Raw genomic sequence first — 24,542 nt, 5'->3', positions numbered from 1 at the left:
TCTTTGATAATTCACACTGCGTGATTGTCACTCGCGTGAACGAGCACCGATTTTCCTCCGATTTCGGGCATTTGTCGGTGATTTCGCAAAACCTGTCGGCGAGTGAAAAATCGGGCTAAAATCGTGCAGTGTGAACTCGGCATAAGGTTTGTCCAAGAAGTCGCTAGATTTGTCGCGACTCGCTAGTCACTTTTTTGGAAAAAAGTCGCTAGGGGGTCTGAAAAGTCGCTAAATCTAGCGACAAAATTATTTTGATTGACTTTTAATGTATTATACTTTCAAGAAAGCATTTTCATTGGGTTTGTGAAAGCTGTTTTTATGCATGTTTTGGCCTGAGTTTTTGTTGCATTTACACAGCGTTGACCAGCAGGCGTCACCAGCGTGTGCTGTTTCGAGCGCTTCAAAACAGTGAATCATTTTGCGAAGCAATTGATTCAATTGATTCGACGCTTCGAAATGGTTCGTTTCTCCCATCACTACAGGCTACTCATAAACCGATACATTTTGCTGTGAAACGTGCTAACGTTACTTGCATTTAAAGACTCCATCCTCCGAGCATTTTATTTTTTGGTTTTGTTTAGCATTGTTTTCTTCTGTCCTCGCTCCTGTGGGTGAGAATGAATTACAGCGCATTACCGCCCCCTACCGTAAGCTACACCTCGTTTGTTGTTTTCCGTCTAAAATGAATCACAATCCCTAAAAAGGGGAACAAGTTCTCCCGTGCGATTTTTTAAATGGGCAGGATTCGAAAACGATTTTAATTCTCCATGCTTTTAATGTTACAGTAGGTGGTGTAGTGATTCAGCTGAGAATTTTGTCCAGCAAGGGGCGCTGTAGGAACCGCGGCTGGAGGAAATGACGTGAACTTGAGGAAATGACGTGAGCAGCAGGAACGACTAGCTAGCGGCGCTTGGAAGAAAGTGTGTAGTCACTGTGTGTAACCCGGTCTACAGCATAACATTATCAAATCGTATAAATAGTTCTTCATATTAGTGCCTGCTTTTTACATTTGCCAGCATGGTAAGTGAACACGTTTGAAGAATTACGTGTGTTTGTTGAATGTATTCGTCTATATTAACACTGTAGCTCATTTGCCATCTCTTCTTTCCAGTCGAAAATTGTTAGAAAATTTGTCCTAACCGGCAGTTTATATTGCTTTTTAATAAGGAACTTCTTTGTTAATTAAATGGACTTCACATGCATAATAAGCTTTGGTTGTATGGAGTGTGTGCTATAAACTTGTAATGGAGTAATATTTGACCAGCAGTATCTGTACTTTCACATGGAGTTGTGTACTTTGTCCGCCTCTGTTGGCACCAAAGAGAAAACCATAGCTGGAAATGGAAGGGAATTAGTGCAACAACAAATGCATTCAATCAGTGTTGATTCGTTGTTGTTTTTTGTTTTTTTGTTTGCTTTAACTGTAATGGAGTGCTACAGTGCCCACCCACTTTTCCTGCTCTGGAAGTATTTTTCCCATAGGGATTTTAAAGTCTAGCTGTGTCTGAAATTGCATACTGTAGGTATAATATTTATTTTGAAACTTACTTCACTTCCATTAAGAAATGATGTTCTATATAGTATAAATACGGGTAGTTTGAATGAAATTTGGATGTACTATATCCACCATGATGTTACTGTCATGTGACCTACCAGTGTCAGTTGTGTCACTTCACTGCCATGGGATAGTAAAGTGTCCATCGAATACACACTACAGAATTTTAACAGAAGTAGTATGTCATCTTACTTGGGGTACTTTTAGCCTAATGTTTTTCGAATAATATGAATTTGGACATACTATTTTTTTCACACACTTTTCTTCACCTGCTATATATTATGAAAGTAGGCATATTTGGATGCAGTGTTTAAGATTTATAAGCCTTAAAACGAAACCAAATAGCTACAAGGTGAATCACAACATTACAAACTTTGGTCTGAAGCAACAAAGTATTTGAAAATCAAATCAAATAAATTAATAAAGAAGAGAAACTACAATCCCATGAAGCATTGCAAACTACACACTCAAATTAAAAACAATGGAGAAATATAAAACTATTGACTATTATTCACAGTGCTTCATGGGAGTGGGTGGGTGCTAAAGTGTTCTTTTTGTAGGATTAGCTTGTCTCAATTCTCTGATTGGTGGATATTTCTCAGCAGAATCATGGGTAATGTAGTTTTTCACCAGGAATTCTGCTTTTGAACATAATTATTTAAAAAAGTTGAAATAATGTGGGCTGATTGCTTTAATAACAGCATATACTATCGATTAACAACCTCGTAGCTCACAGTAGATCTTTTTTTACGTTTATACGTTATTCTGTTACACCAAATACACAAAATAATGATCTTTAAAATAGCCATCATATGACCCCTTTAAAATCAATTCCCCTGTGGAGAAAATGAATAGGATTTTTACTTATGGAACCCAACTGATCCAAATTCATATTTTGTAGTATTTAGGCCTACTAAACCCAGTTTCTAATAGGGTCCTGCAAACATACATATTTTCAAAATCAACTAGTCCGGGACCTACAATAATGTACAGTATTTGAAAAATAATGTGTTTTTTGAACATTAAAGCATGTCAACATATTCTGTTACACCAAATACACAAAATAATGATCTTTAAAATAGCATCATATGACCCCTTTAAAATCAATTCCCCTGTGGAGAAAATTAATAGGATTTTTACTTATGGAACCCAACTGATCCAAATTCATATTTTGTAGTATTTAGGCCTACTAAACCCAGTTTCTAATAGGGTCCTGCAAACATACATATTTTCAAAATCAACTAGTCCGTGGGTTGTTATAATGACTAATCAATGTGCATGCAATTTCGTGGCATTCCAGAGTTTAAATTTCAAAAACACAGAAAGACATGCGACCAATAGAAGATTAATTTAGATCTTATCTAAATTAAAAGAATGCAAAATTTTAATCTGCAGGGTTGTAGTACAGTACAGTAGAGTAGAATAAATACATATTTTTACATTTTGGATGTAGTAAGTGTTCTGTTTTTAAAAAAAGACTGCAGAGTGTGACCATTGCATCGTCTGTAGCAGTTTCATGTGTTTAAAGTCTAGTGTGACTACAGCATAATACCGGTATAACCGGTTTAAATGCAGAAATCGGCAAGTCTAATGTTGACAGTACTTGTAGACCTGCTAAAAAGCACAGAACACTGTCAAAATCTAAATCAGATAATCAGATGTTGTCAGTCATCCAGTCATTCAACCCTGTTTCTGAAGCACACCAACAGTACATATTTTGACCCATTTATTTTAGACCTTGATGTCTCTACTAAGGAGCTGATGGGTTGAATCAGGTATGTTAGATTAGGAAGAGATTGTAAAATGTGTACTGTCGATGTGTTTCCAGGAACAGGGTTTTGATACACTGATATGTAATGTTTAGCACTTTTGTCTTTCTCTGCAACATTGCTAAATAGAACATTCCCATGCGCACTTTGTACAGAATTGCAACCTGTCATGTCCTTGTCTCAGGTTTGGGCCATACTACATTGAGCCTGTGATTGCTGGTCTGGACCCAAAGACCTTTGAACCCTTCATCTGTTCCCTTGACCTTATTGGATGCCCAATGGTGACAGAAGACTTTGTTGTGAGTGGAACTTGCTCAGAGCAGATGTATGGCATGTGTGAGTCGTTATGGGAACCTGACATGGTAAGTAGAGGAGAACAAGACTGCGTAACTGTATTGAGCATGAAGGCTGATTTATCTGATCTCGGCCTGGTAATCTCATGGACTTGTGCTGTTGATTGTGTTCTCTAGAAACCAGAGGATTTATTTGAGACCATCTCACAGGCCATGCTGAACGCTGTTGACAGAGATGCAGTGTCTGGAATGGGAGTCGTTGTTCATGTCATGTAAATATATTATCAGATGTCATCAACCTTAGTTATACTATGGCAATCTGTAACTCTTAACTGATTTTAATCTGCACAAAATATTATGTCATGATTGTCATATTGTTCCTGAACTTTATGAACATTAAGAATTTTTAGTTGCTTTATTCAATATTTTTTTGATTTATTGTTGAATTGATTGTAGTAGTGCATGGTACAGATTGATTAATGAATTTCAAGACAATGAAGTTTTTAATTTTTACATTTCTAGTTGAATTCAGTGAGCTAATTGGTGTATTTTTTTTTTTTCCACAGTGAGAAGGATAAGATAACCACACGCACCCTGAAGGCCAGGATGGACTAGAGAAAAATACTACTGCTATGTTTCCTCTCCTACAACCCCATTTTTTGTACTGAAATAGAATTTGCCTTGTTCCATTTGTCATCATAAAGATCGAATTGTTCAATAAACATTTCTAATATTTACTCATTTGCTAGTTATGTGGTCAGAGTTGTTTATAAATGATTATTTTTGTGATCTCATTTCTTAACATTTTAAAGTCATTTTAAAGAAATGAATTTGTTCCCTAAATGCTTATTATAGATTTTATTGTGAACAATTGATCCATGCATGTTTAATTTAAAGACGTTTGCAGGATTTCTCCACACATTTATGGGGAGTTTACACAACGTTTTCAACTAAAAACAGAAAACTTTTTACATGTTTTGGCCATTAATTTACAAGACAATGGCATTTTGATAAGAATAAAAGAATGATAAGAATAAAAGAATTGCCCCCTTTTTAGGATATTTTAAAGATAATTGTAAAAACCATTAAGCTTCACAGATCTCTATTGAAAAGAGTTTAAACAATTTTTTTTTTCATACTTGTTCAACAACCTGTGGAACAGTCCTCACTTTAAGGTCACAGTTACAATAACTTAGAACATTAAAGAGAACTTTCTACTTGAACACCAGAAGAAAGATGTCCAGAGACCCTGATCACCTGTGTGAACATCCCATAGTGTATAATGCCACAATATATAATTCCTATTTTTATATATACAACATATCTATAATTCCTATTATTCACAATTAATGGTTGAAGACAGTGGTTGTATAGTACAATCATAGTTTCAATATTTAAGTACACATTTTCTTGCATGATAGTCTACATCACAAACATCATTGGAGAAGTTGTGTAAAAACTTTGACAGATGTGTTCAAAACTATTAACCTTGTGAAAAAAAACCCTCATCTGACTGACCACTGGGTTCTTTTATTTCTTATGCCTACCCTAAGACTTTTCATACTTTACTTTTGTCAGTGGGTCTTTTGTAAGCAAAATTCTATGTTCAGCTTCTTGTGCATTCCATTGGTGCATGTTTCACAGCAAACACAATATTCCTAAAAGTTGAACTGTTAATCTATCTATTTCTATGTATTAATATTTATTATAATTATACTATATAATTTCATACTTTCTGATACATGTTCTTCACATTTATGGTTAAAAAAAGGTGATATTTATTAAATGTTTTTTTTTTTCTGTCAGGAATGCAAAATCAACAGTAAAAATCAGCTGGTATTGATATTTTGAACGGAATAATGAAAAATAATTGATTTTAACCCTTCCAGTTAGAGAACTTTCTACTTGAACACCAGAAGAAAGATGTCCAGAGACCCTGATCACCTGTGTGAACATCCCATAGTGTATAATGCCACAATATATAATTCCTATTTTTATATATACAACATATCTATAATTCCTATTATTCACAATTAATGGTTGAAGACAGTGGTTGTATAGTACAATCATAGTTTCAATATTTAAGTACACATTTTCTTGCATGATAGTCTACATCACAAACATCATTGGAGAAGTTGTGTAAAAACTTTGACAGATGTGTTCAAAACTATTAACCTTGTGAAAAAAAACCCTCATCTGACTGACCACTGGGTTCTTTTATTTCTTATGCCTACCCTAAGACTTTTCATACTTTACTTTTGTCAGTGGGTCTTTTGTAAGCAAAATTCTATGTTCAGCTTCGTGTGCATTCCATTGGTGCATGTTTCACAGCAAACACAATATTCCTAAAAGTTGAACTGTTAATCTATCTATTTCTATGTATTAATATTTATTATAATTATACTATATAATTTCACACTTTCTGATACATGTTCTTCACATTTATGGTTAAAAAAGTGATATTTATTAAATGTTTTTTTTTTTCTGTCAGGAATGCAAAATCAACAGTAAAAATCAGCTGGTATTGATATTTTGAACGGAATAATGAAAAATAATTGATTTTAACCCTTCCAGTTAAATTTAGCACTGCTAATATAAATAGCTTTTGACAAGTGACCATGATATAAGTGGGATTACAATGATTACCACCATGGGTGATTCTTTAGCTCAACGTTTTACATTAAAATTGTACAATGCACACCTAGCTGTGGATTATCCCATACATGCATACATATAACTGGTATTAATGCATACCATGGCAAGCTTGGTTCTCGGTACTGTTCTTGCATACAGCAGCCTGGATTAATTGCCAGTATTCTCTTCCCAGTTTGAGATATAATTGGGATATTGACAAGGAGAGATGTAGGAGAGATTTACAAGATGTACAATGCTTATGAATAATGGGAAGTAATAAACTGGGTAACAAGTACTAATACATTCAAACTCAGGTATTTTTTTAAATAATTCACAAGTAAAGATCTATGAAACGAACTCAGCCTCTGTATTTAATGTCACTTTTCCATTACTGTGTTTGTAACTGTAATAGCAAAGTGCAACGAAGACCTCGTTTGTTTAGACAGAGAGGGGATTGGTTTATACTCAGAGCATTTTATTAAACATATTTATATATAACAATGGTTTGCAATCCTTGTCCTGGAGACCTGACAATGATCTGAATATGCACGACAAACAAAATGTGCAGTGCTATGGGTCCCCAGGACCAGGGCTGAAAACCACTGTTCTATAAGATCAGGGGTGTGAAACCCCATTCCTGGAGGGCCAGCCTCGAACCATTTAATCAAGCTCTTTACAGGCGACTATGTTACATTAGGGTTGGTCTGCAGGACTGTAGTCTTCTAAAAGCAAAGTCTGACACCCCTGTATGACATCTCAGATCATAATTAAGTCCACTCACATAGTGTATGGTCCCAAGGGTTTTATGAAAGGCTCACTGTAGCTAAACACATTTCTTTTAAATAAAGGCTTGTGTCATAAATAATGAAGTCGCCTAATAATATAAAGCATCTCTTTTCTCGCAAAAGAACTACTTAAAGCAAGACTGTACGGGGTTTTACTAAAAATAAAAACACAAATTAGCTGCCTTAAACAAATAATGGCAAAATCACTAATGTGTGGCTTTTAGTGGTGGGATGTGAAAAAAAGCAGCGCTGTTTTATCATACTAGATACATTTGAAAGTTGTGTTATTATGCAACTCTGTGTGGTTGTCACCGGCCTATTAAAACGCACAACATATTAAAGCGTCTTTGGGGTTTCCATGTTTTCTACAAAATAAAACTGGAAATCGAGGGGTTATGACGTCATTGGCAGGCGACACAATGACACTATGGACACGGTCCGTGTCACTAGTTAAAATTGCTTATTTCTCTGGATTTAAACATTCTTCGCAACATTTCGGATAATGTAAGTACACAAGTCAGCAAAATATATAACACTGTTCTAGTGGTTTTTGGATATTTTAATTAAAAAAATCTTACATATTGTGCCTTTAAGTGTCTTGCTGGTCTTAAAAGATTGCAGAAATCATACAATAAGAGACCAATGTTAAAAAAATAAATTTATTAGTAACAAGAATCAGAATGGACAGTTCTTCCACCAAGTGATATAGTTTGTTTACGGCTGCTAAGCAATTAAGCAACCTAGTGCTTTAACATGGTTACAGTTATGCATTTTTTAAGCATTGAACAATAGCTCTTAACATCAAATCATAATTTAGAGTAAGAACTAATCTTGATACATTTAGTTTATTCCATGACTAACATGTTGTATGAACAGTTCTAGAACCACTAGTCTAAACTTTAAAAGTAACACATTTTTTTTTGTTTGCATGTTTACTAAGAAATAAACGTTTACCTAAGCTTTTTGGTGGCACATGCTTTTTTGTGGAATAACTTTGTAATATTTGGGGGGGATTAAAAAGGGACAGAACATATATCCTATTAACTATACAAAAAATAAAATAAAAAGAATCTATTTACAATAAACATCAGCAGTGTTACTCCATGAATTATTCCAAAGCAGTGGTGATTTTGCTGTTGTAACGTAAAAGGAGTACACGCTCAAAATGTTCATCTGAGAGGTGATGTCCTTTTGGGGTCACAATATTGCTCCCATTGTTGAAGAGCTGTTGTACTGGGACACTTGAGGGTAGAGTTGTATTGAACTTGATGAACACTTTTTTCACTCCTGGAAATTCATTTAAGCATTTCAGATCTTTGTTTGTGCCCTGAAGATACAGCCACACCTCTTCCGCTGCTTCCCTCTTTCCACCTTTGTTGCCAGAACTTCCAGGTCCATACGAGAAGAATTCATCCTCATGAACAGAGCCTCCATTGGTCTCAGTTTCTTCGGTCCCTTGGTCGACCTGTAAAACTTCAGTGATCAACTGTGCTCGAAGACTCTCCCTCTCAACTTCTGGTAACCACCAAAGTCTAAACTGTGGCATGGTTGCTGTGGCCAATCTGGCATTAGAACTGTCAAACACCTGCTTGAAGCGAGAGTCAATTGCCTTAACGGTGCTGTCAATGACCTTGGAGAAAAGGCGGGTGTTTGCTGCCTTCTCTTCGAGCTTCCTTTTAAGAGTCAACAACGTTGGTATCACAATGCCAAGGAAGCACTTTTCTTCTCCATGTAGAAGGTCAAGCGCAAAAGCCACTGGTTTGAAGACGTCAGTATATTCTGTGAGATACGCAGATTCATCAGGTGTAAAACGTGGAACACCCAAGACTTCGGTCAATTCATTGAGCTGTGAATCAGTAAGTGACATTAACTTGTTAATGGTATAGTATTCTGAGCTCCACTGATTCAGACAAGGAACTGTGAATTTCATTTTTGCAATGGATTCCATTGCATCAGCAGCTTCAGTGGAAGTTTGGGTCTTGTGCCATATTGCTGCACATTTTTCAGTTGCGCTGCTGTGCAGTTTACCTGCCGGTCCCTTTGAGACGGCATCCGCTAGATCCTTTGAGGCAATCAAGTTCAGTGTTTGAGAGGCACACCGTTGGTGGGGTGGCAAGAAATAACTCAGAAAGAAGTCTCCACCCATTTCTCCATCACAAAGAATACTGCCCAAATCCTCAAAATGACTTTGCTCCACATCTTGGTCATCCTCAGAAGGGAATTCTTTGAAGGCTTTAACAAAATTGTTACCATTGTCAGTGACGGTGGCCTGAACTTTGCTCTCGATGTTATAGGAAGAATGAATTTCTTGAATTTTAGCGATGATGGTTTCACAAGTATAGCTGATGGGGATTCTTGTGCAGGCAAGAGCAGCAGACTTCCTTTCTAGATTGTCCTCAAGCCAGTGACAAGTCATTCCAAAATAACTTCTGTCCTGCACAGACCATACATCAGCAGTTGTACATAATGTCTGCACTTTGTCGAGTTTTGCTTTTAGCTCCCCTTTCATTTTATTGAATGCTACTTCAACTCTGGTGATAAAAGCGTTTTGACTCATTACTTTTTTGCCCCTGCTTAAAACTTCGATCAACCTCCTGAAACCAGGTTGCTCTAGAATTGAAATGGGTTGCACATCCTCCACGATAAAATTGAAAACCAGGGTATTTAGCCTTGATTGTGATGTTTGATAATAAATGGTGGGATCAATCTTAGCTTCTTTTGCTTCAGACGGTTCTGCCGTTTGATTTTCCACAATGCTTGGTCCATAACTGCTTGGCACATAATTGCTTGGTCCATCACTGCTTGGTGCTTCACTGCTTGGTGTATCTCTTATTCTTCTCCTACACACCACGGAATGCTTTCTCTGGAGGACAAAGAAAATGAATCAAAACAAGACAACATTTATTTTCGGTGCTTAAACTTGGTGAAACCAAGGCAGATTAAACGCTAAAACACTTAAAGACATTAAATGATAAGTATGTATCGCCCTAGAAAATATAATATTCAATAGAGATTCATTCATTCATTAAGAGTATTTTGCGAATATTTATTTCTTCCAAGTTTGAAATCAATAATAAATGAATGACCTATGAAGGATATGAGTCCTTCTTGAAACTGCTTTTGTACAAACAAAAAGTCAAAGGGGTCCAATGTTGTTTTGGACCCCACTAACATTCACTGTATGGTCAAAACATTCTCTCAAAATGCCTTCTTTTGGGTTTCACAAAAGACAACTTGCAGGTTTGGAACAACCTGATAATTAGTAAATGATGACAATTTAAATTTTTGTGTGAACTATCCCTTTATCATGTTGGATACAGTGGGACAGTGGCTTTGAGGTGAATTGAACTAGGAGTGTAACGGTATGAGTTCATCACGGTACAATGAAAATGTTATAATAATTTATTACATTTGTTGTTTATTGCCGTTTTTTTCTCACAGTAATTTTATTTATTGAATAATTCTTTCGCATTAAACAGTTGGCCTGCAGTAATTTGTTACATAAGACGTTTACAGAAAGCACAAAAAAAATTATGAAAGGGGATCCATAATTTATTACCTTTTATTTATTAGCAATTCACAGTATTTCCACTTACATTCAGCTTTGCAAATTCCTTGGGATGGTGGTCACGGAGATGGTGCGCCATGTTTGAGGTGTTGCTTGCCCGAGCCGACACTTTTTTCCGACACATTCTACAAATTGGATAACCATCAACATCGATGGTGCCTCCTGGGTCTTTTAAATACCCAAAATACTCCCATACAGCGGACCTCAGCCGCTTGGGTGGGAGATAAAGAGGCTCAGGCTCCGACATTTCGGTGTGCTGGCGTTTGCGCATCTGGCAAGGTGAGTGACACTTAAACGAAAAGGAGAAAGTCGCAATTTAGACATTTTTTATGGCTCTCTCTTAATTAAACGTAGATTAAATGGAATATTTTTTTTCTTTGGTTTTATTACAAATAAAAATCCTTATTTATACTATAATAATGTCTGTATTTAAAGCCGTGTACCGTAAAATCATCATACCATTACATTGCTAGTTGGAACAGATAAAGTGCTTTGATGAATGATAATTATTCAGAATCAGAATCAGCTTTATTTGCCAAGTGTGCGCAAACACACAAGGAATCTGTTGTGGTTTTTAAGATGCTCTTGGTACATACATGCATACATACATACAATTCGGACAGGAGAACAGAAACATTTAATCTTTAAAATAAAGGCTTGTGTCATAAACAAAAATTGTCTAATAATACTACTTAAAACAAGACTATATTAGTGGGATTTTACTACAAATGAATACACAAGTTAGCTGCCCAAAATTACTAATGTGTGGCTTTGAGTGACTTGTTGGTCTTAAAAGATTGCAGAAACCATAAAACAAGAGACCAAATGTTCAAAATATACATTTATTTGTAACAAGAATCAGAATGGACAATTCTTCCACCAAGTGATATATTTTGTTTACGGTTGCTAATTAAGCAACCTGGTGCTTTAACATGTGTTTACAGTTATGCATTTTAAGCACGGAACAACAGCTCTTAACATCAAATCATAATTTAGAGTAAGAACTAATCTTGATACATTTAGTTTATTCCATGACTAACATGTTGTATGAACAGTTCTAGAACCACTAGTCTAAACTTTAAAAGTAACACATTTTTTTTTGTTTGCATGTTTACTAAGAAATAAACGTTTACCTAAGCTTTTTGGTGGCACATGCTTTTTTGTGGAATAACTTTGTAATATTTGGGGGGGATTAAAAAGGGACAGAACATATATCCTATTAACTATACAAAAAATAAAATAAAAAGAATCTATTTACAATAAACATCAGCAGTGTTACTCCATGAATTATTCCAAAGCAGTGGTGATTTTGCTGTTGTAACGTAAAAGGAGTACACGCTCAAAATGTTCATCTGAGAGGTGATGTCCTTTTGGGGTCACAATATTGCTCCCATTGTTGAAGAGCTGTTGTACTGGGACACTTGAGGGTAGAGTTGTATTGAACTTGATGAACACTTTTTTCACTCCTGGAAATTCATTTAAGCATTTCAGATCTTTGTTTGTGCCCTGAAGATACAGCCACACCTCTTCCGCTGCTTCCCTCTTTCCACCTTTGTTGCCAGAACTTCCAGGTCCATACGAGAAGAATTCATCCTCATGAACAGGGCCTCCTCCGTTGGTCTCGGTTTCTTCGGTCCCTTGGTCGACCTGTAAAACTTCAGTGATCAACTGTGCTCGAAGACTCTCCCTCTCATCTTCTGGTAACCACCAGAGTCTAAACTGTGGCATGGTGGCTGTGGCCAATCTGGCATCAGAACTTTCAAACACCTGCTTGAAGCGAGAGTCAATTGCCTTGACTGTGCTGTCAATGACCTTGGAGAAAAGGCGGGTGTTTGCTGCCTTCTCCTCGAGCTTCCTTTTAAGAGTCAACAACGTTGGTATCACAATGCCAAGGAAGCACTTTTCTTCTCCATGTAGAAGGTCAAGCGCAAAAGCCACTGGTTTGAAGACGTCAGTATATTCTGTGAGATACGCAGATTCATCAGGTGTAAAACGTGGAACACCCAAGACTTCGGTCAATTCATTGAGCTGTGAATCAGTAAGTGACATTAACTTGTTAATGGTATAGTATTCTGAGCTCCACTGATTCAGACAAGGAACTGTGAATTTCATTTTTGCAATGGATTCCATTGCATCAGCAGCTTCAGTGGAAGTTTGGGTCTTGTGCCATATTGCTGCACATTTTTCAGTTGCGCTGCTGTGCAGTTTACCTGCCGGTCCCTTTGAGACGGCATCCGCTAGATCCTTTGAGGCAATCAAGTTCAGTGTTTGAGAGGCACACCGTTGGTGGGGTGGCAAGAAATAACTCAGAAAGAAGTCTCCACCCATTTCTCCATCACAAAGAATACTGCCCAAATCCTCAAAATGACTTTGCTCCACATCTTGGTCATCCTCAGAAGGGAATTCTTTGAAGGCTTTAACAAAATTGTTACCATTGTCAGTGACGGTGGCCTGAACTTTGCTCTCGATGTTATAGGAAGAATGAATTTCTTGAATTTTAGCGATGATGGTTTCACAAGTATAGCTGATGGGGATTCTTGTGCAGGCAAGAGCAGCAGACTTCCTTTCTAGATTGTCCTCAAGCCAGTGACAAGTCATTCCAAAATAACTTCTGTCCTGCACAGACCATACATCAGCAGTTGTACATAATGTCTGCACTTTGTCGAGTTTTGCTTTTAGCTCCCCTTTCATTTTATTGAATGCTACTTCAACTCTGGTGATAAAAGCGTTTTGACTCATTACTTTTTTGCCCCTGCTTAAAACTTCGATCAACCTCCTGAAACCAGGTTGCTCTAGAATTGAAATGGGTTGCACATCCTCCACGATAAAATTGAAAACCAGGGTATTTAGCCTTGATTGTGATGTTTGATAATAAATGGTGGGATCAATCTTAGCTTCTTTTGCTTCAGACGGTTCTGCCGTTTGATTTTCCACAATGCTTGGTCCATAACTGCTTGGCACATAATTGCTTGGTCCATCACTGCTTGGTGCTTCACTGCTTGGTGTATCTCTTATTCTTCTCCTACACACCACGGAATGCTTTCTCTGGAGGACAAAGAAAATGAATCAAAACAAGACAACATTTATTTTCGGTGCTTAAACTTGGTGAAACCAAGGCAGATTAAACGCTAAAACACTTAAAGACATTAAATGATAAGTATGTATCGCCCTAGAAAATATAATATTCAATAGAGATTCATTCATTCATTAAGAGTATTTTGCGAATATTTATTTCTTCCAAGTTTGAAATCAATAATAAATGAATGACCTATGAAGGATATGAGTCCTTCTTGAAACTGCTTTTGTACAAACAATGAAAGTCAAAGGGGTCCAATGTTGTTTTGGACCCCACTAACATTCACTGTATGGTCAAAACATTCTCTCAAAATGCCTTCTTTTGGGTTTCACAAAAGACAACTTGCAGGTTTGGAACAACCTGATAATTAGTAAATGATGACAATTTTAATTTTTGTGTGAACTATCCCTTTATCATGTTGGATACAGTGGGACAGTGGCTTTGAGGTGAATTGAACTAGGAGTGTAACGGTATGAGTTCATCACGGTACAATGAAAATGTTATAATAATTTATTACATTTGTTGTTTATTGCCGTTTTTTTCTCACAGTAATTTTATTTATTGAATAATTCTTTCGCATTAAACAGTTGGCCTGCAGTAATTTGTTACATAAGACGTTTACAGAAAGCACAAAAAAAATTATGAAAGGGGATCCATAATTTATTACCTTTTATTTATTAGCAATTCACAGTATTTCCACTTACATTCAGCTTTGCAAATTCCTTGGGATGGTGGTCACGGAGATGGTGCGCCATGTTTGAGGTGTTGCTTGCCCGAGCCGACACTTTTTTCCGACACATTCTACAAATTGGATAACCATCAACATCGATGGTGCCTCCTGGGTCTTTTAAATACCCAAAATACTCCCATACAGCGGACCTCAGCCGCTTGGGTGGGAGATAAAGAGGCTCAGGCTCCGACATTTCGGTGTGCTGGCGTTTGCGCATCTGGCAAGGTGAGTGACACTTAAACGAAAAGGAGAAAGTCGCAATTTAGACATTTTTTATGGCTCTCTCTTAATTAAACGTAGATTAAATGGAATATTTTTTTTCTTTGGTTTTATTACAAATAAAAATCCTTATTTATACTATAATAATGTCTGTATTTAAAGCCGTGTACCGTAAAATCATCATACCATTACATTGCTAGTTGGAACAGATAAAGTGCTTTGATGAATGATAATTATTCAGAATCAGAATCAGCTTTATTCGCCAAGTGTGCGCAAACACACAAGGAATCTGTTGTGGTTTTTAAGATGCTCTTGGTACATACATGCATACATATCTGACATGAGAACAGAAACATTTAAATAATACTTAACAATAAATAATGTGTATGAATCTGGAACAGAAGATCTATGTACAGATTTGTGCATTATTTACTCTATATATACAGCTGTATACTATATGTATACTGTATTCGTCATATTATAATGAACTAACATGTCCTAAACAATCTCTATAGAAGTTCAGTTGTCTCTGAAATTGCCCCAGACCCTTATATAGTGCATTATGAAATCTAATCTACATGAAACCATGGTGTAGATTATTCTGTGCACTCAATCAATCCTTCTAGTGCTGGGCGATATACCGGTTTAAACGGTAAACTGGTTTAAATGACGCACAAGGTATGAATTTTTTTAAAAACGGCATACTGGTAGAAGTGGCTAAGCAACATAGACAGTGTCGTGAATTGAGAGGGGATCCCTATTAATTACACGTCTGACTAATTGTTAGAGAACTATTAGAACTATAAATAACACACAACTACTTCTTTAACTGGGCAAATAACCCAGTACAAAACAATTTATGAAACTTAAATAATTAGTAACATAATTATTATTCTAATTCATATAAAGGCCCAGTCAGGGGAAAAATGTGATAAACCGTGAAACCACCAGAAAAAAAACAAAAACCTTAATACAGATTCTTGGTCAGATTGCCTAGCACTATATCCTATAATCCTGAAAAACTAGAGAATACCCATAATCCATGATTATGGTATTTTTATTGGTGCAAGCCAGATAAATTAATTAATAATAAATTAATTATTTTTTGGGGCATTACCGTAAGGTATTTTTTATTATCAATTAGCCTACACTATGTATGAATAAGTGTAACAAAACTACAAAAACAATTCGATAGAGTTTTGATTGCTTATTTCAGAAGTATTTACCTTTTTAAAACAAGAAAACAAAAAAAATGTACCTGAACATTAACGTTATACTGTATCGCTGAATGATGAAAAAATGTCTATGTGAAAAAAGTTTTTTTTTTTTTTGGTTGTTTTTTTGCGACAGCCTCACAGCCAGAGGTGTAAAATCCTTGAGTAATTTTAATTGATTACTATATTTAAGTATTATTTTGGGAACCTGGACTTTACTCAAGTGCACTTTAAACTGAATACTTGTACTGTTACTTAAACACCATACTTTGTCAATTAAATTAGTAACATGATATGCTGATTAATATAGCTAAATCGCATATCCGTTAGGCTTGCCGCGATAGACGGTGTTGTAATGTAATGGTTGATGGTTAAGTCGCAACACCGGTTACGTCACTTGCCCACCATGTCACCGACCCCCACCGTCGTTTTGATTTTTTATAGTAATAAAAATAATTTAGTTCAGTAAAAGAACAGACACTACAATTAAAAACTGAACGCGGCTGCTCAATGTAGCGTGCCGAACGACAGTCACATCACAGATCAGATTTCATTTCTCCAGTGAGGAGAGTGAGTCGAGCTGACTGACAAGAAGAGTGGGGTGAGACAGACAAGACGATCGCGGATGATTTAGTTTCAAAACTAGATGCAAAAGCGCCTGTTTGGCAATATTTTGGATTTTGAAAAGCCTGTTGACTTTTGCCGTTTATCTAAGGTGATCTTGGAAGTTTTTTTAAACATTCGTTTCTTATTTAATTGGTTCCACATTGTTTGCTGATTTTTACTTTATTTAAACTTTGTATAATTTATTTATTTTATTTGACATCAAGGTGTATGCCGTGCCTCCAAGCTTTCTTACTCGTTTTGCTAATAAACTTTCTACGTTTCTTATTTATTTGGTTATATATTATACATGTTTACTTATTTCCAGTTTTGTATACCTATTAAACTTTATGTAAGTTATTTGTTATTTTATATTATTCATAGCTTGCCCTATAGCATGGTGTATTTTTATTTGTTTTGTTAATAAAAGTTATATGTTTTATATATACGCTAAAGTGAGTTTGACCTTGTATTTGGTTGTTGCATTCAAGCAATTTACACGGAACTGCCGCTAATTCAAAAGTGAAAGTAAAATGCGCACGGCGCTTTTAAGCTATTTAAAAGCGAAGGAAAGCGAGGAAAAGAGGGAACGCCCCGCCCCCGCGGTGATACCGGTATTACCGGTGTTGTCACACGTCGATTAACCGGTGGGAACATTTCCTCACCGTCACAACCCTAATATCAGTATTTTCAGAAACAAACAAAAAAAACAGTGCCTCAAATAAACAATTACTGCAGATAGAAGCACTGAACTGGGATCACAAAAAGTGGCTTTAAAAATCAATATCATGACATTTTAAAGTTGTCCCTTTTTATTTTCATTCAAGTATGTTTTTGGCTAGAAACTTGGACTTTTGAGTCAAATTTTGACTCAGTATCCATACTCTCACTTGAATATTATCGAGTACATTTACACCCCTGTCAGTCCACAGCCCTCTCCAGCGCACGATATTTACATCAAATCGATCTGCAATTTCCATTCACTCCTTTCACGTGTAGTAGACCACATGATGTCCACTATATAGGGAATAGGGGGCGATTTCGGAGATAACATTTTTCATATAACAAAGTGAAACACTTCGCTAAGCCCGCCTATAAAAAAAAAACCTTATGGACCAATCCACCATGACTGCCGCCGTCCGCCATTTTCTCAGACGAGCATTTGCTTTTCTTTAAATGTAAATTTACGGAGGAAATGCATGTTTCGATAGTTTTAGACTTTATTTTACAAACATGCAGTAAGATGTCGTTGCCGAATCACTTATAATAGTGACATATAAGCGCCATAGCACAATAAACAAACTAACGTTACATGCAGTATTACCCCTCATTCCCAAATGACCACGTCTTACATTAACATTTACCCTAAGTAAATGAATGTTACTAACGTTTTTGATTGAATCCTTATGTTCGCAGAACAAGAGTTTGTTATAGAAATGTCAGGAACAGTTCTGCCCACCTGCACTAATCGATTTCAAATGAAGCTTTTTCATTTATGATTGGATATTATACTAATACTAGACCCAATTTAGCACTCTAACATCTAACTTATCACTGTTCCCAAAATAAATCTGTTTACTATAAATTTAAAACCACTCCCACTTTGTTGGTCATATGTCCCAGTTTTCGCTTAAAACTTCGCCTGAAAACCAGATAAAGTGAAAATCAGTGCCTATAAGCCACTAAATTCGACCATACATCATTTCCTTGTATTCACATTTAGGTGTAACAAGTTTTTACCTGTACTCCACCGAGAATCTACCAAAAACAGACTACTTTTGCATTTTGCAAACTCAAATATACAATAAAAACACAATCGTTGGGTGTTAAATTGAGAAAACGTGCACATGTACCTCCAAATGCTTCTTTAGATTAGACGTCGAGTCCCTTGCAGTGGATAAGATGTTGATCTTTGGGAGGCAGAGGTTGCACTGAACAGTAATGTTTCTCCCCCTTCCTTTTTTTTCTCTAAAGAGTGTATACTTCCTGCAATGAAGTGGAATGTTCCACTGATACATTGACTCCACAAAGTCAATATCCAACCATTCATATTTGATGTTGATTAAATCTTATAGCAGATGGGAGATAAGACTTTCTGTAAAGCTAGAATAAACATTAATGTACATGGAGGTAAAGGGTGGGCACCCACTGGCAGAAACATAAATCAGTGCCTATGCAGCCAGGAACAGACCAGATAAACAAACCTGGCCCCATAACGTGTGCTACAGCTTGTGTGACGAAAATCAAGGCAGTAATTCTGCATCAACAATATTCAACATACAGTAAAGAGAAAGGCAGGAGGATGATTAAACTCCAGACAACAGCATTAACATCTTCACCAACAAACCAGGTAACATTTATTTATTTTATACATCTACAAAAGTTCTAATTAAGAAATAACCACGGTTTAGCTCTAGTTAATGTTGATGTTTTATTGAAAATAATAGTTTTGTTCAACCATTATGGTGATTAGTGTTTCCTTTGGTTGGGTTTGACTCTTTACTTTTTATTTTTGTGTTTAATGGCTTCTGTATAACAGTGTGTTTTAAACCACATTTAGTGTGATCAGGTGATGTTGGTTAACTATTGATTGTAATATAATGGTGGCCTGATTCACTGATCTCATCCAAACTCTAAACACTGATCATAAAGGTGTGTGTGTGTGTGTGTGTGTGTTTTGTGTTTGTTTTTTTTGTCAAGGTGTGTTGTGTTATTAATACATTTAACCCTGTGATAATACAGCATGAGATCCAGCAGTGGACAATCAGTTATTATGAAGGATTTTAAAAACATGTTGTGCACAAAAAGTATTAAACTACTATAATTCAGACATGATATGAAACTCAGTGGCAATCAACAAAAAGCTTTATACCGCACTGAATTCTCATTGCTAGCATAGCACATAACTCATCCATGGCTCCCAGCATGCATTGCAGCATAAAAAAATTATTCATATGAACTGTCCTATTATTTTCTTTAATTACTATTTGATTTGATTTTTGCAGTTGTTTTTGTTGACTTTTTGTAGCTGTGTTTAGAGTTAATCTGTTTATCTGAATATTTTGTAGATTGTCCCTATTGTTGAGGTTTTTATGATGAGTACTGATGTCTAAAATGTCTCAATACCCAATTAAAAATTCTTGCACAAAAGTTGTAGAATCTTTCAGAGATTTTTGTTGATTGTATTCACAGTATACAATGATGTTTCTACCACAACAGCATCATTTATAGTACAGTAATGCCGCAACTTTTGAGTAAATCACCAAACTGCAGAAAAACATAACTAATAAAATGCATTTTATGGCAGTCATTCAAATATTATAAACATTTACCTTCAGCTGATCTGTTTCTCTCTCACTTTCTGTAACAAGTGCCTTTAATAAAAAAAAACATTATTGCAATTGAAAGATAATTAATTTGACAAAAGTCATCACTGCCAGAAATGGCCCACATTCGTATGCTGAGAACCTAATTCAAAAGTGCACAGCATGTAGGCTCAGCCAACAGGCTTTGATAAATTTGAAATCGAGAAATAAACTCCTTAGTTAATATTCAGCCCTACAGACTATATTAAATATTAACAAAGTAAGGTCAAGGTGTTTGGTTTTTGTGCTACTGCATTAGCTCTCAATCTTGTCCATGACATATAAAACTTGTTACAATTTCTTATTATTTTTTTATTTTTATATTAATTCTCCATGTTAGTCTTTTATTAAACCATAACACACGGAATCATACAATGGATACCCAATCTGATTAGATTATTATTATGGTAATTTCAGGGCCACAAAGAGAACACGCTTTCAGAGCGCTTTTCATTTAGATGCCGAGAACTGAGAGATAATATACATGATGACACAAGATGACATGTCTCGAGATTTTTTGTACTTCTGCTTTAATATACTTTAATATATTATGTATATTAATATATATCATATACTTTAATAACTTCCTGTTTGTTGCTGCCGTGTGTTTTGAGTTTGAGCTCCGTCAAGTTAATTCTTTATCGTCTATTTTTTATCTTAAAATCAATTTTATACACCATCATTTTCGTTTCTATAACGTGTGAATATATCCCCTATCGTATTCTACAACAAAAACAATCAGAGCGCCTTGTTATCACTAGTTCTATTTTGATTTCCCGAGTCCGCTATTAGCATATAGCCCGCTAGCATCGCCAGCGTGGTTGCCGCTAATCTCTCTTACATTGCTAATACTCTATTCACACACATTACCATTGTTTTACTCACTGTTACTTGCTTTAATGGCGGATGTGTGTCTACCTTTGAGTGCAGGTGAGGACACGTTCGAGCTGGTGGAGAGGCAGACCCAGCTGAGAGAGCGGAGAGCCACGCTCAAATCATCCCAGGCTGACGCTCACAAGTCCGAGGTAAGTATACAGCGCGCAGCTAACTCTCCCACCACCTCTACTCCGTGTGTTTCTCTGCACGGACCCTGGGTGCACCCACTGAACTCTTTCAGTACAGTAACAATGTTTCTCAGGTCTATTAAATATAACTCCACCCCATATAATTGCTGTTAATAGTGTTCATCGTCTGTTTGATTACGTCTTTAATTGATTTTTCCGTACATTTCTGCCATATGTACATTAACTGACAGTCACCACTGATAAGCTACCACTAAATATTGTAGAAACTTAATTTGCTGTAAAGTTGCTTTGCAATGATTTGTATCGTGAAAAGCGCTGTACAAATAAATTTGAAAAACTTGAATTGAATTAATATCCGTGTTATTTATTGGTGTATGTCATTGATTACGTTGCATGAGTACCCACTACTGGCGGAACCCTTGGAATGGGCTGAATTGGAATGTCCTAAGGTCTTGATCACTTGAATCCGCTATGGAGTCCCCTTACGAATTTGTTTGGTGCAGCATTCTGTACTGTACCAGCACGGGTCAGCTCCAGGCATGACGAAGCGGATATCGTGCCTCTTTTGGAAGGCCAAACAAAGTAGTTTCGCTTTCACAACGAAACACAGCGCCTTCATGACATGGCGGCAGCGGCAACAACAAAACTACAGCGAGAATAAAGTTAGGTCTTCTTTCTTTGCGTGAACATTTGGGCGGCGTTATGCAAATCTTCCCACATCGTGACGTAGACATGTGGGGGCGTGTTAGAACGAGCCGTTTTAGGTAGGCGTGGTTGACTCTTAACTTTTATAAAGAATATCTCTTTGGATTTGAGACTTTAGTCTTTGCAACTTTACAGATCTTCTTTATGCACCAAGTACTTAACACTCCAAAGAGAAAGGAAAATTTTAAATCGCATCATATGACCCCTTTAAAGAAAACTTAAGAGAGTGTGGGCTGCTTCTGGTGCTTGGATTTGTAGCCTACTTCAATAATACGCTAGAAGTTAATATATATTTTTTAATGTATTTTTTTCTCTCTCTCTATTTAACAGCATTACAATGAAAGACGTCTTCCCTCAGGTCATTTAAATGTTGGGCTCATGATCAATAAGTTGTTTGCATTCGCCCAAACTGAATCAAAACGTGGACAGTAGATCAGTGGACAGCATCCATATTTCAACCCCAGTGGCATGACAACACCGCGGCCCTTGCGGCCAAAAAAAACAGACCGGCCCACCAGGAATCCTCCCGGTGCTCCCGATTAGCCAATCTGGGCCTGTCTATAATAGATACTACATATAGATCAGTGATGCTGTCCCTAGACTGGGGACAGCAGCTCCTCTTAACACTCCAAAGAGAAAGGAAAATTTTAAATCGCATCATATGACCCCTTTAAAGAAAACTTAAGAGAGTGTGGGCTGCTTCTGGTGCTTGGATTTGTAGCCTACTTCAATAATACGCTAGAAGTTAATATATATTTTTTAATGTATTTTTTTCTCTCTCTCTATTTAACAGCATTACAATGAAAGACGTCTTCCCTCAGGTCATTTAAATGTTGGGCTCATGATCAATAAGTTATTTGCATTCGCCCAAACTGAATCAAAACGTGGACAGTAGATCAGTGGACAGCATCCATATTTCAACCCCAGTGGCATGACAACACCGCGGCCCTTGCGGCCAAAAAAAACAGACCGGCCCACCAGGAATCCTCCCGGTGCTCCCGATTAGCCAATCTGGGCCTGTCTATAATAGATACTACATATAGATCAGTGATGCTGTCCCTAGACTGGGGACAGCAGCTCCTCCACCAGAGATCCCTGATTCCTAACTCGTCTCACCTTGCCTCCCATCTTCCCCTTTTCATGGAACATTATAATCTGCTGCATGTGCCTGTCCCCCATCTCGCAGTACATGTCAGGCTTGAGCAAGGACATCATTAACCTGTAATAGCCATCAGAGTCGTTGGGAGCTGAAATGACAGTACACGGTTTTTACCTGCAAAACCAGCCAGGATGTTAATGGAGCTAGTGGCGCCCATTGGAGTAGATTGAAAATTAGGTTCTTGAGCGGGACTGCTGTCAGTTACACTGGGTTTCCTGTGTGGAGTCGGTCTTTGTCCTTTCAGGACCCTTCTGGCTGGGGGTCGTGAGGACTCCACATTCTGATCTTCTGAGGCTTCCCGAATATATGTGTGTTCTTGGAGGTGGATAACCTTACAGATCTTCTATATGATTGCATTTCATTTGTGTACTTTTTGACAGAAGTGTTTGGTTGTAATTGTGCATTTCCTTCTTCTGCTCCTGTGTAATCCAGGACCATGGGAGACTTCAAGTCTGATGCATGAATCCATGTCAGAGTCAACAAAATGACATATACCTGAAGATTTTTCATACTGCTAATATGACATAAATACAAACCACTCCAGAATTATGGCATTGGGAAGACGAGTGGAAATGGTTTTAGGCTAGCGTAATTCGATCCAACAGCAGTGAGTCACAAACTAGCAACAGTGACAAACTAATGGTTAAAACGTGTTACATTACTAAAAGTTAAAGTCCGCATGAAATCAAAATGGACTTTATTTACTTTACTAGCGCACATTGCTAGTCTTGATGTAAACAATTAATCCGTGCAAGTTAATCCGCTGAAAAAAAAATTGTTTGTCTTCCTAATCTTTAATCAAAATCTGAACATTTACTTCCGCTCTGGAATGGCATTCCTTTTCTGATGACGTCAGTTTGACGGCTTGGGCACAATATCCTTAAACACACCCCTCTAACCATTAGATTGCTATGAGTGAGAGACAGAGAGGAGGAGCGCAAACATAAAACAACGCCCTCTATTCAGTATTCCATTTCAGCTGGAAATACGTCACTACACTGAAATAAAGTCGGCAGCAACTTCCGATTCACGCGGACTTTAACAAAGACAGAACAATACTTAATACAACTATGTAAAACGGATATAAAGAAACCACTAAAAGTAATTCCAACTCGTCTTCGTGTAAAAATTATGTAATGTCATAATCCAAAGCGAATGAGTTTGTCAAATAAATAAATAATGGCGTTTGGTTTCGTACTGTATCGCGTACCTTGTCAGTGTCGTGCGCTTTGCTTGGCCATTTGTTGGGATAAACAGGAAAGTGTGTCCAGCTGAATTCAATTTGAGTTTTGTTAAACTAATTAAAAAGAAGCTTAGTTTACCGCAGAAGCGGTCGCGGCTGTGGTCGTGTGAAGACCGAAGAGTGTAAAGACCATCGACTCTACCGTGCGACTCCACCGAGCAGGGACACCGGCAAAGGACATAAGTATCGCTTTTTATCTCTCCTCTTTCCACTTCTGTTTCAGGTTTTTATAAACTATTTCTTACTATGTGTCAGTAAGTTGTTGTTATTTTAGCATGTGTGTTTGGCTCAGTGTTATTTTTTTAGGATTACTGATGAACTAATGTACTTTGATTTGTATTAGTTATCTATTTTAGTTTTAGTTACAGTTGTAGTCATGTTGTCATTTTATTAGTTTTTTTATTATGTCTATATAGGCTTTTTATTAAGTTTTACTTTTATTTAATTTGAGTTATTTCAGTACTTCAACATACAAAATGGAAATAAAATAATATATATATATTGAATGTATTTATATATATATAGTGTACATGTATGTTGCAACCCAGTCTCATGGCAAATACGTACCTGGGGGCACATTTTTGCAAGACGCGAAATAC

The 24,542-nt window shown here is 36.7% G+C and overlaps 3 protein-coding genes across 3 annotated transcripts; 1 reads left to right on the top strand and 2 right to left on the bottom strand.

Annotated features, from left to right (window-relative positions):
- Nucleotides 1-3,449: 3,449 nt before the first annotated feature.
- Nucleotides 3,450-4,354, top strand: LOC107733370 (proteasome subunit beta type-3-like; the record flags this gene model as incomplete). The annotated part of the gene is made up of 3 exons (XM_016544979.1): nucleotides 3,450-3,686; nucleotides 3,795-3,889; nucleotides 4,184-4,354. Coding segments are annotated over 3 exons (381 nt in total), but the record flags the coding sequence as incomplete, so codon positions are not given.
- Nucleotides 4,355-7,689: 3,335 nt separating this feature from the next.
- Nucleotides 7,690-10,912, bottom strand: LOC107733374 (zinc finger BED domain-containing protein 4-like). Its single transcript, XM_016544987.1, has 2 exons — nucleotides 10,633-10,912; nucleotides 7,690-9,899 (listed from the first exon to the last, which is right to left on the bottom strand). The coding sequence occupies exons 1-2, from the start codon at nucleotides 10,873-10,875 to the stop codon at nucleotides 8,145-8,147; spliced, it is 1,998 nt and encodes a 665-aa protein (XP_016400473.1). The 5' UTR covers nucleotides 10,876-10,912; the 3' UTR covers nucleotides 7,690-8,144.
- A 618-nt stretch (nucleotides 10,913-11,530) lies between these two features.
- On the bottom strand, nucleotides 11,531-22,753 carry LOC107733369 (zinc finger BED domain-containing protein 4-like). The gene is made up of 4 exons (XM_016544978.1): nucleotides 22,658-22,753; nucleotides 18,300-18,455; nucleotides 14,385-14,645; nucleotides 11,531-13,649 (listed from the first exon to the last, which is right to left on the bottom strand). The coding sequence occupies exons 1-4, from the start codon at nucleotides 22,751-22,753 to the stop codon at nucleotides 11,892-11,894; spliced, it is 2,271 nt and encodes a 756-aa protein (XP_016400464.1). The 3' UTR covers nucleotides 11,531-11,891.
- Between the last annotated feature and the right edge of the window lie 1,789 nt (nucleotides 22,754-24,542).

The sequence above is a fragment of the Sinocyclocheilus rhinocerous genome, unplaced genomic scaffold (genome assembly GCF_001515625.1).
Source record: "Sinocyclocheilus rhinocerous isolate Xijiao unplaced genomic scaffold, SAMN03320098_v1.1 scaffold3688, whole genome shotgun sequence".
Classification (NCBI taxonomy): Eukaryota; Metazoa; Chordata; class Actinopteri; order Cypriniformes; family Cyprinidae; genus Sinocyclocheilus; species Sinocyclocheilus rhinocerous.
The sequence above is the reverse complement of the archived record's forward strand: the minus strand, read 5'-3'. Positions and strand labels throughout refer to the sequence as shown.